Raw genomic sequence first — 16,510 nt, forward strand, 5'->3', positions numbered from 1 at the left:
GACTTTTTTTCAACAGACTTTATTTATATTGAAAGCAGATGGAAAAGTGCATACACATTTTAAAATAACCCAGGTAACAGTAACATCTATTAGACAAGAAATACAGGCACTTACACATCGAAATATAAACAGAATTTCTAGACAAACATGCACACACACATTCAGACAGGCATGCCAAAAGGGGGCTCCCTTATGGAACAGGACATCCTGAAACTGCCAAGAAAAACACTCTGTAAGCCAGCGAGCCATTCCAGTGTTATCCAATGATTTTGCTTTTATGACCAGGAAAAAGTTTTACCCCCTTTTTTCTCTGTTCTAGAAAAAAAAAAAAAGAAGAAGAAGAATCTAAAATAAAACTGAGGCTTTGCGGCAAAAGTATCCACTGGTCAAGCAATGATTTTCAGCTTTGTATAATTACCAATTTGTGGCCCTTAGAAAAACACCCCCTCAAGAGAGTTGTTCCAATAAAATGCAGCCTGCTACAAAAAAAAAAAAAAAAGTGCGTATTGAGCAACAGAAGAAAGTACTGAGTAAAAGAGAAGAGGGAAGTGTAAAAGGGAAGGGGAGAGCCTGGTGAGCACTGTGTGTACCATACCTAGGACTGAGTGTCACAATGTGATGTGTTGCAATAAGGTGTGTACTGTCTGGATTCTCTGGAAATTCAAGAGGACAGAGCCAACTCACGCACACACACACACACACACGTACACACAGAAGTATACTACTGAGATCACTACATCTGCATTTGCAAACATGCGAAAACACAGTTCCCCACATAAAACCACAATAAAAACCCTCAGAGACGTCAGCGTGGAGGAAATAAACAATAGACCCATGTCTCTGACGTTTCACAAGCGGTTGGGATAAAGAGAAGTGACATCGGCAGCGCGCACACACCTCTAAAATGGGAACTGATGCACAATGACAATAACAGAAAGGAGGACAAAAAACAGGATGCTGGGTCAGATGAAAGAGCCCGAAATGTCAGACAGCCTACAGACTGTTGTCGCCTTGCAATCTTAACAGCCAACACCAGTCTGATAAGCTATCTGACAGGCCGAGAGAGTGACGGACATGCCTGAGACGTATATACGCATGTACGGACACGACACGACAATGAAAGAAAAAAAAAAAAAAAAAAAAAGGAGGAGGTTTAAAAAAAAAATTTAAAAAATAAAAAAAATCCTAATCCGACTTACCATGACAGGAGAAAAGAGGAGATGTGAATGTTCTGACTGGAGCTGGTGCAGAGCGCAGAGCGCAGAGCGCAGGGTTCAGCCCGCTCAACAGTACCCCTCTGTTTTGAATCTACTCGAGTGATTCGTCTCCTGGCTCCGTGACTGGGGCAGTGCAACGAGTTCATTCGGAGGTTCAGCTGAGGTAACGGCACAGACGCTTTTCACTGTGCGCTGGAGGGTTTTTTTTCTCTCTCTCTCTCTCTCCCTCTCCCTTCTCTTTCACTCCCTCCTGCTTGTGCCTGCTCTAGCGCCCACTGTGCTCAGTCCAGCGTAGCACAGCAGCGACACAGAGAGAGAGAGAGAGAGAGAGGAGGAGAAAATAGCACATTTCACTGGCAATTACAAAAAAAAAAAAGAAGAAGAAGAATATATGGATGTTATCCAAAGAGCCCAAAGATCATTAAGGAGCTGCTCGTGTAATGTCAAACATGAGCTTGCATGTCCTCCAAAAAAAAAAAAAGAAAAAAAAGGATGAAGACAAAGTGAAGACAAAGAAAAACACTTACCATGACACAGACTGTCTCTAACTTCAAGGGGGGGACAGACACTATCTGCTATACTGAGACACACTCCTAGTCTATTAGTGGAGAGCGCAATCTGCTTTAATCCATAAAAGATAAAAAAAAAAAGGGGGGAGAGAGCAACAAATGTGGCAGGCCACGCAAACACGACCTGCTATCTCTGTCTCGCACCGAGGCACAGCCGTAGATCTGATTCAATATATGGCTGCATCTGGTAAAGTAGCCCCGGGGCTGACTCATGTGCTCTCTTCCTGGAAGCAGAACAATAAGGGCAGACAAAGGGACCAGCAGGGTGATTCATGGCCGGTTTATCATTTCTCATCCAGTAAAAAAAAAGTACCCAAGAGATGAGCTTTACTGCACACACAAAAGACGTGGTCATCTAAAGCACCATGAAACATTCATTAACATCTCCGACTGCGACTGACTTCTACAATATGCAGAAATGAAAGTGGAAACAATTATGTACAAATGTCTTATCTAACCACAGCCAATGCTGGACAACAACTCTACAGTACGATACAGTAATAAACACAGAATGTCTTATTAGTAATCCAACAAATATAGATAAATAAACAGGTTACTGAACATGTTACTTTGAGCTGCTTTCACAGATCACGCAGCACGAAAATCAAAAGTAATAATCCTAGCTTATTTAAGGTTCTCCTAGAGGAACAAACAGTGCAGCTTAAGGCCTCACTGAGGAGAATTATTGCCAGCAGCTTCTTCTCACGTGCTCAGGAATTGCTAAAAGCACCAACACGGACACTTAACCATGCAACAGCTTACTCACACGCACCCCCCAACGAGCACCTACCTTACAGAGAACAACTGCAGAAATCACTACCAAATGCAAAAAAGCCTTCAAAAGCAAGTGAATGGAAGTCCAAGTTCAACATAAATATGTTGCTACAAGAGAGAAACCAGATGGATTTAGCTTCAGATAATGGTGGTGGCATCAGCCAGGAGGCAGAGCAGAAATGAGGAAAGGAGCGGTGGGGAGCTTTTGGAAGTTGACGGCTCGCCGTGATCGCTAGGCTGGCCTTCACTCCGTCTTGCCCTCCGAGTACTTCTCCTGCTGCTTGCGCTTGGCATAGCTCTGGGCCATGGAGTTGACAATGGAGCAGACAAAGAAGCATACCATGATGACCACAACCTTCTCAAAGAGCCACGACAGCCAGCTCTCCTCCTGCCAGGAACCACAGAGAGCAGAGAGAGAGAGAGGAGAGAGGAGCTCGGTCAGTAAGCTGAGGGCCACCCCCACCCTCACCGCCTTCCACCTTCCCTTCACCCCACACCCTGCTCTCCCCTCTGCTCCTGATGCTGTAGGCTAGGTGGGGATCCAGCTCCATGTGCAGGACAGATAGAGATCAGGGGTAATAAAACACGCGGCAGCCCCCACCGTCCTCCCTCCTAACGCCCCCACTGACCCCAGCCTGCAGCCTGCCTCCACCAAGTTAAATTGCCTCGCTTCTCTCCTGTAACTGCAGGAGGCTCAAGTTACAAGAAAAAAGGAACATTGTTCTAGAAATGCCTTAATCTGTCCTTGTGCAACTCAGCCTATCCTTTTTTTTTTCTTCTTCTTCTTCTTCTCCTTCCTAGTAAGCGCATAAAAAAAGAAAAATCGTTTTCAATGAATCACTTAGAGCAAAGAGAGAGAGAGAGAGAAAGAGGGAGTGAGAAATAGAGAGGAGGGGAAAACGCTTTGAAAGAGAAATAGGCTACAGCTACAACTGGCTCTTTTTGTTCTAGACAGGGGGGTTTTGATGGATTGTCACTGGCGGAGGGGGGGGTGGAGGCCCCCGCCCCGGTCTACAGTCAGTGCTGGGTTCAGGCAGGGCACCGAGTGCAAGTGTGTGTGTGTGTGACACATAGGGGAGTGACCACACTCACACACACACTCCCAATTGGTAAGATGGAGCATGAGTCAGCACGCCCCGCGCTACAGTAGTACAGTTCAGTACAGCGAGTGGAGCCAGACCCCACACTGGCCCCTCTCCTCCTCCTCCACCTCCTCCTCCTCCTCCTCCTCCCTCCTCCTCCAGCCCGCCCAGTGCAGCGCTAACCTACTCTGTCATTCTGGCCCTAAACAAGCCTCTGTAATCTACTGTATCACTACAGGTTATAGTAAAATATACAACATCAACATTTCTCTTCTAAACATGAAATTAGGTTTTTTTTTTTCTTTTTTGTTTTGTTTTGTTTTTAAATAAAAATAAATCATATCGTGGGGATTTACAAATTTTAATTGGAAGCAAATGGCACAGGTAAAAAGAGAACGAGTTGTGTTCATGAGAGGAAAATGGGTCAGAGATATAAAGGAAGGCTTAGATAAAAGAGAAGAAAGGGACACACACACACACACAAAAAAAAAAAAGTGGAGGGAGAAGGAAGGAGTGAAAGAGGCAAAAGTAAGGGGGCCGCATTCTTTTCTTGGCACGCACACGTGAATGAATAGAGGCTGTGAGCTGTGGGGGCTGAGGCCCCTGTACTTACAGTTGGGATCCCCTCTCCAGCATGATGGTGCAGCTTGGCCTTCTGGGCCTCCAAGTACTCCCTGAAGGGCTTCTGCAGTGCCGCACCCAGCAGTGGAACAGCTCTGCCTCAACCAACAGAAAGAGAGAGAGAGAGGTGGTGGAGGAGGGGGGGAGAGAGGAAAAGGAGGGAAAGAGGGAGGGAAGGAAGAAGAGAGAAAAAGAGAGAGGGGAGGGAGAGAGAGAGAGAGAGGGGAGGAGGAGAGAGAGAGAGAGAGGAGGGGGGGGGGTACAAATCACGTCACATCATTGTTACTCACCAGCCCAAGGGCAGCAACAAAGGGAGGCATGCTGTCCTATGTCCTGTACAGGGTCGGTCTCCCCTGCTTCCTCTCTCCCCGAGAAGAGAGAGAGAAAGATGGAGAGATCAACGAGTGCAATCCCTTCACTGCTCATCCCCGCAAACACACATAAACACACACACACAAGCACACGCACACAGAACACAAACACACACAAAAAAAAGAAAAAGTACAGACTGTACCACAGCTAGAGAAATAAAAAAATTAAATAATAATAAAATAATAATAAAAAGAGATAAAAAATAAAGTTGGCCGGTCCTCATACAGCAGCCGCGGCAGCAGTAGTCACCCACATTCTCCCGCTCTGCTTTCCTCTCCTCTCTCACACACACACACACACATACTCTGCTTCCTCTCCCTCTCTCGCTCTCACACTCGCTCACACACACACATCGGTGAACTCGTTCAACTCCCCTGCAGTGCCTCCTCTGCCGCTGCAGCGAGGAGAAATGAATGACTTCTCAGAACTCTCACATTTATCACTGGCGGTTCCTGTAAGAACTGGTTTCAGCCAATTAATGAGGAAGTGAGTCGTACCCGAGCTGTCTCATCACTGGTCGAGATCTGTGGGGGGATGGCCCACGGAGGGAGGGTGCTTCTGTAAGACGGCCCATATTAGGAAACCCTTTTACAAGATTTAGTCACCAACTACAAGCACACTACTACCCCCCCACCACCACCACCACCCTCACACACACACACACTCACACACTCCAAAAAAAAACAAGAAAAGAAAGACGCGAGAGACTGCAGAGAATGCCCTAGAATAGCGAATCAGTGGCCCATCCCTAGGCCAGAGTTAGTGATTAATCACTAAACAAATACATACTTTGTATGTTCTTAAATACATACAAAGACCTTCACTTATTTTCTTTTGTGGCGCTCGATTACATCCCCTGAGCTATTGTTTTCTAAAATATTTCTTGCTCTGCTTGTGCGTCTTTTGTTCGCGTTGGGGGGGGAGGCTTTATCAAAGCTCAAAGCTCAGAGACACATCAAAGATTTTTAGGGCAGGTTTGCGTGGGCAGTAATGTCACATACGGTTGAGTTTATAGCTGATAACTTTCTCTGAAGGAGGCAAGTCATTTCCGTCCCTCCCCACCTCCACACACACACACACAGACATTCATACACGTACACACACCTATGTTGTGGTGAGAAAAAAAACAGGTTGTGTTAAATGAGTTTACAACAAGGAAGCCTTTTAGTAATGATTAACTTTATACCAGGTAATGGATATCCTACATGTGAATGGGCATAAAGCAGACAGGAAGTCTAACAGATGGATCACGCTTTAAATTACACAATAGAAAATGGTTAGGACACACGGTATCAAAAATCAAGCAAGGATTTTTTTTGGAGGGAAACAAAGCCTCTCCTATTCCCATCCCCCCACTTCACAAATTCCTGACATCTACTAACACACAGAAACTTACACAAACTTATTTTAAAATATATACATCCTGGATTTAAAAACAAACTGAACATGACTTTGCACGGGGAAGAGTAGAAAACACAGGAGGAAAAAAACACGAGTTCAGCAGATAGGGGTAAACAAGCAAGAACAAAGAGCGAGAGAAACAGTTTTTCAGAAATGGCGGGCGAATCATCTCCTACACGATGAGCAATACTGAGTCATGAGCCTGGGCAAATCCACCAACAAAGAGGCTCAAAGCTAGCAGTCTAAAACACGTTTTTAATGCCTCACAGTCAGGACTGTCTCTTGGTCTTTCCATTAAAAAATCTGATGATTTTATGCTTCTTGGGACTATATTTTCACTTTTTGCAGCAGGGGGTTGTCAGATTTCTGGATTTAAGATTTTCTGCTGTAAGTTTGTTCATAATATATCCGTGAGTACCTGTGCTGAACATCTGTGTGTTTCTGTGAGAGGAGTTCAGAAGATTATCTCTCTTAATCAGAGATAAAAAAACGAACTTCCTGTTCACTAGAATTAAATGAGACATTTGTGAAACCTGTGCATGCATTAAATAGATGTAAAGTTTCATGTGGTACAGTACTGTAACAGCTGCTGCTGACTTTTAATGTTCAGTAAAAGTTTTTGAAATTTAAAATGGTATTTATGGTTCTTTTCTAAATTGAGACGAGGCGAGGCAGAGAAAAAACTAGAAGCTGAAAGTTATAACAGCCATAAGATGTAATTTGGCAAACATTAAGCCTGTACTATTTACACAGCAGCTACTGAACAAACTTTAACAACTGGTTTGTTACAATCCTGTGCTTTAAGTCAGAGTAACAGAAAAGTCCTCACTTGTATGTTTTTTCCTCAGTTAGGCTCTGAGACACTGTGGCCTTGACAAACAAGGAAATAAATCAGTTTGAACAAAACTATTTACAGCACTTTTTAAATAGCAAAACATCGGATTTTTTACCCTCTGAAAGCTCTTGCCAAATTTCTGTATTAACTATAAAGGCTCGCTTCTGACAAAAATGGATCATATCTCAATTTATGGCAAGCATAATTCGCTTTAAAAATACTAATGAAGCCCTGTAGAAGAGCATGCATGTTGGTTCTATTAATTTATTAAATGTATACAATGCTTCACTCGTGATTAAAATAAAGCTAATAGATCCACATCTGTAATGTTATTTAATGAGCTGAAACATAAGCAAAAATGTGCCTAAAACTACATTCAATTTGTAGTTTTTGTCTTCCAACAGTTTTTGTCATTTAATGTCATAGTAAAGGACAGAAACTGACACACAAATTAATGCTGTATATTATTTCAAATAAGCAATTCTCTTATGCATTTCACACGAGAGTACTCTTTTTATAGGTCAGCATCCAAAAATATAAACGGGTCTAACAAATTTATTGTGAAGTATAAAAAGACAGTTAATCCAAACAGATCTATAAAATGTGACTCTTCTCACTTTGTTCTTCCAAAGAGAAAGAATATGGCATTGTTAAAAAAAAGGATAATAATATCAATAAGGGAAAGTAAAGTTAAAATCTAGGTGGTTTTACAGCCACAAAAGCCTGCATGTGTGGATCCTATCAAACTTTATAACTGTTGTTTTCCAATTGATTGAATTACTTCCAGAAGTTGTGCAAAAAAAAAAAAAAAAAAAAAAAAAGCACAAGATGCTTCACTTGCATGGGTTGTAAAAATCATTCCCAGCAAATATATGTGGCTTATTATCAACACTCTGGGTGTATCTTACATACCTGCACATATTAAAGTTAAATATTGTGCAGTGTGTGTGTGATAATTTGTTTCTTAATCAACATCAAATAGGTAACATGTAGGTTTATAGATATGAAAGAGCAAAAGATCGTAACTCCATCAAGTCATTTTCATTTAGTCAGTAAGTCAATAACTTAAGAACGAAGAAAAAATAATGAAATATTATTAAATGTTAAGATTTATTAGCTGCAACAAGGACACATGTATTTATACATTTATCACATATAAGGAACAATATATATATTTATATAATTAAAAAGCAAAGCTGTAGATATTTAAAGAAATCAACATGTTAAAAATGTGTTACACGTCTGACTGTGTGTCAGGTAAGAAGTGCAGCTCAGCAGCTGAGTTAAGTTTTTTGGTTGAAGCGGGTATAAAACTGTTCGGATACGTGATGAGTTCAAGTCCAACAGACAGAAAAGTGACATTAACCGCTACGCATGCTGTTTTTGTTCAAGTCTGTGTCATTCAAATGTGCAAAATTACTGTGTTTTGAGAGGGGGGATTACCACTTCATTCAACACTAAATTCAAAGTGACTCAACACAGTTTGATCAGTATTTCTGGACACCAACAGCTCTCGTCCAGAGACACAGGAGAAACCACAGCACCGCCACTGTTCCACAGTGCCACCAAAACGTACACCACTTTTCCCCCCTAATTTTTCCGAATTATTCTGAGTGGTCATACAGTACAGTGCGACTGTGCCACATAAACATATGAACCACAAACTGTTTGACAACTTATATCCGTGTGTTTAGTGAAATTCAACAATGCTGCCTGTTGGTGGACTTTACAATCAAAGTCAATTTTAGGGTAGTCCATCAAACCAACGAGGCACAATTTTGACCAGCTTATTCTGTGTTTGTGAGGAGAACACACACACACACACACACACACACACCTCACATATACACACACACAATAAATGAAGTATGAAGTATAAATATTTCATTTCTTTGTACAAAATTTAAATAATTTAAAGTAACAAAGACAAAATAATTCAAAATAGAGACGCTGACATGTGGTGTGATCTGTGACCTCTACAGCTCCCCGTCCTCCTCAACACAGAAGGACTCATCACCTCCGTCTGCTAAAGAATCCAGAAGAAGAGAATAGAGGGAAAGAAAATATTGCCAGTAAAATATACAAGGAAATCTATACACTTCCTGCAACAAACACACCTTTCTTAAGAACGTCTACTTTTGCTTAGTTTTTCTTACAAAGAAAAGCGAGCACATGCAGTTTTATGTATCTTTCTGGGCTGCAGGTTATAGATACAAATCAGCATTCTCTGCTCAAAATGTATAAAGATTATAATTAGGTGTCAAAAGCTACATATTCGCTCTTGTGAGGGATGAAAAAGTAAATTTTTGCGCTCAAGGCTATTCACAGCCTCCACTCCTGTTATCATATAACTTTCACCTGCAATAAAACAGCACCAAGCGGTGTCAGAAACCACGCCCTGCCTGCCTGTAAACCAACCAAACACACCAAGAAAAGAAGCCTACTTGATCAATAATCAGTAAAGACATGAGGGTAAGATAAGCTTTTGGAAAACTGGGCAAGAAATGGAGGGAAAACCCCACATTCCTCCGCTTCCTGCAGTCTGATTATTGCTGTGAAGGGTTAATTTGCTGAACGCCATTTCAGCCTCTCATTTTTTAATGAACTATCATTTCCTGCTGCTGTTCACAGAGCGTGGAGCGTGTTTAGGCGTCCTGTGTTCGTTTGGTGAAAACTGAATTCCTCAGGCCATGAGTCAGTGGCAACCTTTGACCCGTCTGCCCCTTCTGAAGGCTGCCACCTCCAATGGCACTCCAACACACACACACACGCATTTTTCTTGTTCTTTATGTTAATGAAAATCCCAAAAGTTCAGACACACACATGCACGTGCCCTGGCGTTCCAGGCAGGGAAATGATAGAGAACAAGGGCTCACATGACAGCCAAACCCTGTCCAGGTCCAACTGGTTACAACACCATCACAACAACTGGCTTAGGCAATCGCTGGTGTTACCCAACGCTCCACAGGGCCACAGTTCACACCTAACATAACAGCGCCGACACCACAAGACGCACGTGCATACTGTGGTTAGGCGGTGTTCTGACCTGAGGTACTGAAACTTGGACCTCTACGCCATCTCTGTGCAAAGCACTGACAGTTTGACTCATTTCCTTTTTATCAGCTCAGGGCTCGATGAATTACTACTGCTCTAATTTGATTTTATTAAGTGTCAAAATAATGAAATAATGTAATCATGACAAGAGATGTGTGTTTCACTTTATTGTAAGGAAAATTTGGATTCACGTGCAAATGTAAGGTAATATCTGTGTGTGTGTGTGTGTGTGTGTGTCAGTCTGTTCCTCCTCCAGTTTAACCGGGCTTTTTCCCAATGACTTCACCACTAAAGCATGAAAGCCCACTCCTGGACGGAGATCCCCCTGCCCAGTGTGTTTATCACATCCCTGCTCCACAGCCATCCATGTGTCAGCTAGCACACATACACACACACATATACACAAGCTCGGACACATGCTACCCTCTCGGGAGCCGGCAGTGCTGCCAGGAAATCAGGGGGCACCAATTATAGCAGTCTATTATTCCTCTCACTTCCCAGACAGCCACATAAAACAGCCTTCCAACCCCTATGACCCCCCAGGTTTCAGGTCGGCATGCCCACACAGACCCTCTCGGTCTGGGTGTGGAGGTGTGTGTGGGGTTGCTGGGTCACTGGATAACCAGGCCTGTACCCTTCCAATGGCGAGAAAGGGTTGTTCAATGAGTCAGATGTGACTGGAGACATATCCAGATAAGTCATACTTCTACTTGCAGAGCGGCAGCGTCAGGCCTGCTGGAAATAGAGGAGGTGGTGGTGGAGGAACAGAAGATGTTTAGGGCATCGCTGCTTACTCAGAGTGTCTCCATCCATCCCGTGATGTCATGCTTGGAGAAATGGCCGCTGTTTGGGATGTATGGTGACATTGTTTCCTATGGGACAACGTCTCGCCCCCTTTTTTTTCCCCAAATGAACACCCAATGACCCGGTGATAACCCCACCTACTGTATTTGTACTTAAATGTACACTTTATTAATCCCAAATGGGAAACTTTGCAGCAAGTCAGAAAACCCCAAAAAAGAGGGGTTAAATGAACACATTACGACATGTTAAATAAATGTGAAGGGCAGAAACACACCAAAGAAACGAGGTCACGGGGTGGAAAATTAATGGCACGTGGAATAAATGAGAACTTGAGACCGTTTGAAGCTCGACTGTCCCATAAACGCGATGTATGTCACTAATCCAACACAGCAGGTTAGCCAGTCAGCACAAAAGTGTATGTGTGGGACTTTGTACATGAACCACACCAGCTCCATACAGTCCCACAGTGTACTGTATAGAGCTGGTGTGGTTCATGTACAGTCAGACAACCACATAGATTACTACAAAAGCCACAACATGCTCTATATCTTTTTAGGTACATAATAACATGTTCTACTCTATAGGCATAAAACATAAGGGCAAGCTGCAAGGTCTATTAAAACTGTTTTGTGCGGCAACGTTTAAATATGACAGATGCATAGAATAGTGAAATCACTGAAAGTGAAAGTGGATATAGTTATTTGATATTTCTTTTGTACATATAGCCTTGCATTTGTGTTTACAGGCTGCAGAGGTTGTGGTTAAGTGTAAGAGTGAAGACAAGTGAAAGTTCCTGATGTCTGTGAGACAGAAATGTCTTGCTACAGTATCTAGTAGTAGTATATACGTACAGTATCTTCATGTACTGGAACATCACTGAGGAAAGGTGAAAGAAAAAAACAGACATTATTATTGTATGAATTTGATTTACGCTGCCATAGAAATCTAATCCCAAGATTTTCAAAGTAATAAATTATGTTCAGAGTGGTGAATCTTTGAGGTTCAACTGAATAAAAATAATTAGCAAATGATTTATGTGTCTGGGATAAAACAAATAAAACACAGCCTCCTCATAATTAAGATTTATGGTTGCCCTGGTTCTCACGGATTATTCACAACTGGACAATACGTGGCATATTTACGGGAAGGATGATCGCAAACAACACTCCTTCCTACCTCGCTCTCCCTGTCTAACTTTTTGTGAATTGAGCCGATGGAGGACAATGTGCCTGTTTTGACGGAGGTGTGGCGGAGGCAGGGTGTGGACGGAAGAGGGGCTCGGATGGCTGCCCGCCTGGCCTCTGAGTCAGGGTCTGTCTGGGATGACTCCTCTGGCAGATCACAGACACAGAGACACATACTCATGAGAACTGGCGAAATTACAGCACGCATTACGACGTCCACGGGATTTACAAAACAATACACTTCAGTGGAGGATGCTGATTAAGAGCTCGAGGTCACGTTGTGTTCCCCCTGATAAATGAGTTGCTCTAAAAATGAATCAAAGGTGTACTGTTCCCTAAAAGAACACACAAGCCTTTTGCCATCATGATGAATAAACAGATTAGTAATTTTTAGAGCCTTGAACTGAGCATGTGTAGGAATGATGTGATGAGCGAGCAGCATGTGTAGTCTGGCACAGTGTAAGACCGGGGACCAAAACAAATGAATCAGAGAGGAATAAAGCAGTAAGTCCTGCTATACTTGAGAGGCACATGATATGACACCAGACCTGGAACACACATCTGACCTCTCCCTCTCTCTCTCTGTCACACACACACTCACTCATCAAGCTACAATGACATTCAGATCGTTGCGTACCCTCAGTGTGCTATTAACCGCAGAAATAGGCCTACAGTACAAGATATGAACAATAAGTCTTCTTGAGCGATTGAATATTATTCTAAATGGCTGTGGTAAGACCTTTTGGCTCAGAGTCAAACCTCTGTTACTGCCTCTGTATTTCTGTCAGAGCTCGTGGGCCAAGGTAATCAGAATGGAAGTGGGGGAGATGAGAAAATGGACGCCCCGCCGGGCCTCGCATTAAACTTAACGACGTTGTATAAAAAGACAGCCGGCCGCAGCCTGCCACTCCATCCCTCAGCCCGCTCACACTGTCTCGCCCTGTTTGCCTCCGATCCCGTCATCCTAAGTGAGGCATCTGATGGTTGGAGGAGAGCAGGGCAGGTCGTGGAAGGACTGATCAATGCCATCTTTGTCAGGGGCGCTTCTCAGGTGACCAGAGCACCCAGTGACTAACAGGATCGAAAAATACTCCCTTCTTGCAGATTGGGTTAACGGGAAGGCTTTGCTCATGTGGCTCAAAGAAGGCTATTTATAGGAATGTGACAGAGACGTAAATGGTTAAAGAAGAGAGACTGCAGTGCTGTATATTCATTACACAAAAAGATATTGATTGTTTCTTTGCCCCAAATTGGTGCATCTGCTTCACACAGACCTCTGTGGTGAAAAAAAAAATCCCTCCCTGGTTGTCAAATCATACGAGCACACGCTACAGCTGCCTTCAACTCAGACAACTCAACATTCAGTATGAAACCACACAAACCTAGTTTCTATATGAGTTAGGGGGAGTGTGCAAAGATGGGTGAAATTCTGTGGAAACGAGCAGTAACAGACATTTCTCCTATAACTTCACTACTTTTACAAGAACACAGATAACTGCACTACTGTGCAAAACCCAGAATAGTTTGATTTGCATGGTTCAATTCAGCAATTTCACTTCCCCAGCATCACCCAACTTTTCTCGAGTTGCTCGACAGTTCACGTCCAGAAGATTGTGGGTTGACCTCCAGACTAGTACGAAATAGGAACATAAGAAGAAAATGGATTACACTGAAGGATCGGTCCACAGTTTTTTTTTTTCCCAAGTCTGTCATAAAACATAAATCAGGAGCCAAAATGAACATTAAAACAGGTTTTATTTGCTGCAATCTTCCCTCCAGTAAGTAGGTGATAGAGGACAAAATCCACAGTCAGTCCATAAATTTAGTGGGTAGAAAATTCCCTTACACACACAGAATCAAAGTACAGAAAGAGACCAGATCAAAAAATGTCAGTGCAGGAAGTAAGCTGAAAGTAATTCAGCTCTCTTAACTGATTTATGCTTACTCCAAAAGCAACCTAAGGATACCTACTTAAGGTGTAACGTTACAATTAAAACAACTGGCATGCATCTTTGCTCTCATTATAATGAAATGAAAATGTTGATTGTGATCTGGAAAGTTCCAGTATGATCCGGTGAGCAGCTCATACAACCCCCGACTGCCCTGCTCTGACCTGTGACTCTCCCCCAGCCTCCCTCTGAGCAGGGCTGCCCGCCTGCTGTGATCCCCTAATGCCGACAGACGTGTGTGGCAGGAACAGCCATCTGCAGGCCCATTGTGCTGGTAATGTACTCCCACCTTAGTGATGGACTCACATGGAAATGCATGCATTCTCATGGAGACGCGCAGGGTTCCCCCTGTGGACCGGGCACACCACTCTCTACTGGATAAACCTTTTCAGATCATGACTCTTCCTCTCTGCACCTCAATGGCTTTCTCCCTGAGAGCCTGCTCCCTCCCTTGACACATGAGTCTGACGGATTTGCCTGGCTCAATACAATGCACGGAGGGTGGCTAACTCAATCAAGATGATGGATTATTGAGAACAGTCTTTTAAAGTACTGGTGCAAAAAGCCAGAAGTTGAGATATGATCAGATGAAACTGTAACGGTGTTTCTCTTCTTGTCACAGTTTCTCTTTTCTCACTTTCTGTCTTTTCCACATTCTCACAAACATAACCAGCACCGTAACCTTCCTCACACTTTGGCCCTTCCCAGACCTCTACAGAAACTAAACCCAGTCCTACCACAGTCACCACCGACAAGGTGTAAACACACCGGACTTCTGTAGACGGTGAATCACCAGCACTTCAACACAAAATCAGCCCAACAGGCCTCATCACTACAGCTGTTCTCAAAATTAGGGAGGACTTCTATTTTTTTTTCTTGTTCGTATATATCATCACATGTGGCTTCTGAAAAAGCGACATGGATCGAAGTTGGCGACTCACAACAGATCAAACGAGGAGACTGCAGACCTAGGCAGCATGTCAAGGACAGGAAAGCTCCCTTTTCCATTACTGCATACAATGGGTGATTTTGAGCTTTTCCTGCTGTATATCTCCACCTCACTGGCTGACAAAGCCCCAGCTGAGATAAGAGAAAGGAGGATGGGGAGGATTGGGCACTGAAAAGATTAATCTGTTGCCCTGAAGTTATATGGAGCACAGCAGTCGGGGCTTGTTCACTTGAAGTCCTTCTGGGGACTTCAAGGGAATTTCAAGGAAATTCAAGGAAATATAAGGGTTGTGGGATAAGTCTTCAAGATTCAAGGGGTGAAATTTAGGTGATATAATGTAATTACAAAATAAAATACATACATTTAAAAAAAAATGTTTACGGTCTGATATTTATTTATTCATGTATTTAAATCAAATCTACAAAACTCTCATGACTTGTTGAATCCTGTGCAGGGGTCTTTATGACTAGAGGTGAAAGACTGCAAAACACTTTAAAGTAAATAACAGCATGAAACATCGTGATGTGCAACTGCTTCAGATCTTGATCAAAGCCCCACTCAGTGTGAGTTTGCAGAGTTTTCTAACTTAAACAATGACTGTACACACACGGCCGGTCTTGAAGAGGGAGACATCTGTACATTAGTCACAGGACATAAGAAACCTAACAAGTCTGATCAGACACACAGCTCCATCTGACCTGGTTATCAGTTCCTGTTATCAGCCCAAAAGCCTTCTGAGGAAGGTTTATTGTGACTTACTGGCACTTCAAAGCAAAATTATCTTTATTATTATCCTACTAAGGCTGACAGATGGTTATAGATTTAACCTTAAATAGTTTGTATGGCAGGAAAACAAGAGTGAAACCCATCTGCCGGAGATATGAGAATCTGTTTTCACAATACACATGAAGCAGTAATACATCAAGTTTTAAATGTCTGACACACATTTTTTTTTCGGTGATTGGAAAAACAGTTGAAAAAAGGAAAAAACACTTCACTTGATTGAACAACTGTCAAAGGACAGAACTTATTTTTCCACCAAACTTTTTTTTTTTTTTTTGGTCTAGCTTTTAGGAGGAACATCAGACATTTTAAGTCACTTATGTTCAGCTTCTTCTTTGCATATTCTCTACATTTAATTTCCAGCTAGTAAAAAAACAACAACAACAACTCAGGAATTAGTCATTTTTGTTAACAGAGGCGATGAAAATGAATGTTGACAGTTTTAAAAAGCTTCATGACGTTTAAGCCTCAGATCCAAACAGACTGAATTTCCATTCATAGAAAAACTACTTTCCTGATTAAAACTGCTGATGAATGAGTGACAACTTTTAGAAATATCCATATTTGGAAATAAGATCACTCCTAAAATGAAATGAGACATAAGTGTTGCAACACACAATATTCTCTTATTGAAACTTTAAAAGAATTTGTGGACACTCCCTGCTGGGTGAATAAGAGAATATGCTCGGTCATGATTAGAGGAATATTAACTTAATACGCATTAATCAAACTGCGCTGATGTACTGTACAGCAGTGTTTATTTGTTGACAACCGCACAGCAGAGTTTCAGTCTCTCAAATCATCAGTTCGTCACATCTAAGTTATGAAGTGCTGCTCAAATATGTAATACTTGCAATCTGTAGTAATGGAAATTTTAAGTCACTTATGTTCACACACAGACACACACACACACACA

At 42.5% G+C, this 16,510-nt stretch overlaps 1 protein-coding gene across 7 annotated transcripts in view; it reads right to left on the minus strand.

Moving 5' to 3' along the window:
* Positions 1–16,510, minus strand: part of LOC104933516 (vacuole membrane protein 1) — a 59,143-nt gene continuing 42,633 nt past the window's right edge. For 5 of the 7 annotated variants that reach the window (XM_027273959.1, XM_027273960.1, XM_019255434.2 and 2 more), the window contains one exon: positions 2,835–4,358. In XM_027273959.1, the coding sequence (XP_027129760.1) occupies positions 4,067–4,358 (292 nt within the window). In that variant the 3' untranslated portion in view covers positions 2,835–4,066. Of the gene's footprint in view, positions 4,359–5,797; positions 8,898–16,510 lie in introns of those variants that run through there. The other 2 variants (XM_019255433.2, XM_027273961.1) reach the window with 2 other exon arrangements.

This window comes from Larimichthys crocea, chromosome XXII (genome assembly GCF_000972845.2).
Source record: "Larimichthys crocea isolate SSNF chromosome XXII, L_crocea_2.0, whole genome shotgun sequence".
Classification (NCBI taxonomy): Eukaryota; Metazoa; Chordata; class Actinopteri; family Sciaenidae; genus Larimichthys; species Larimichthys crocea.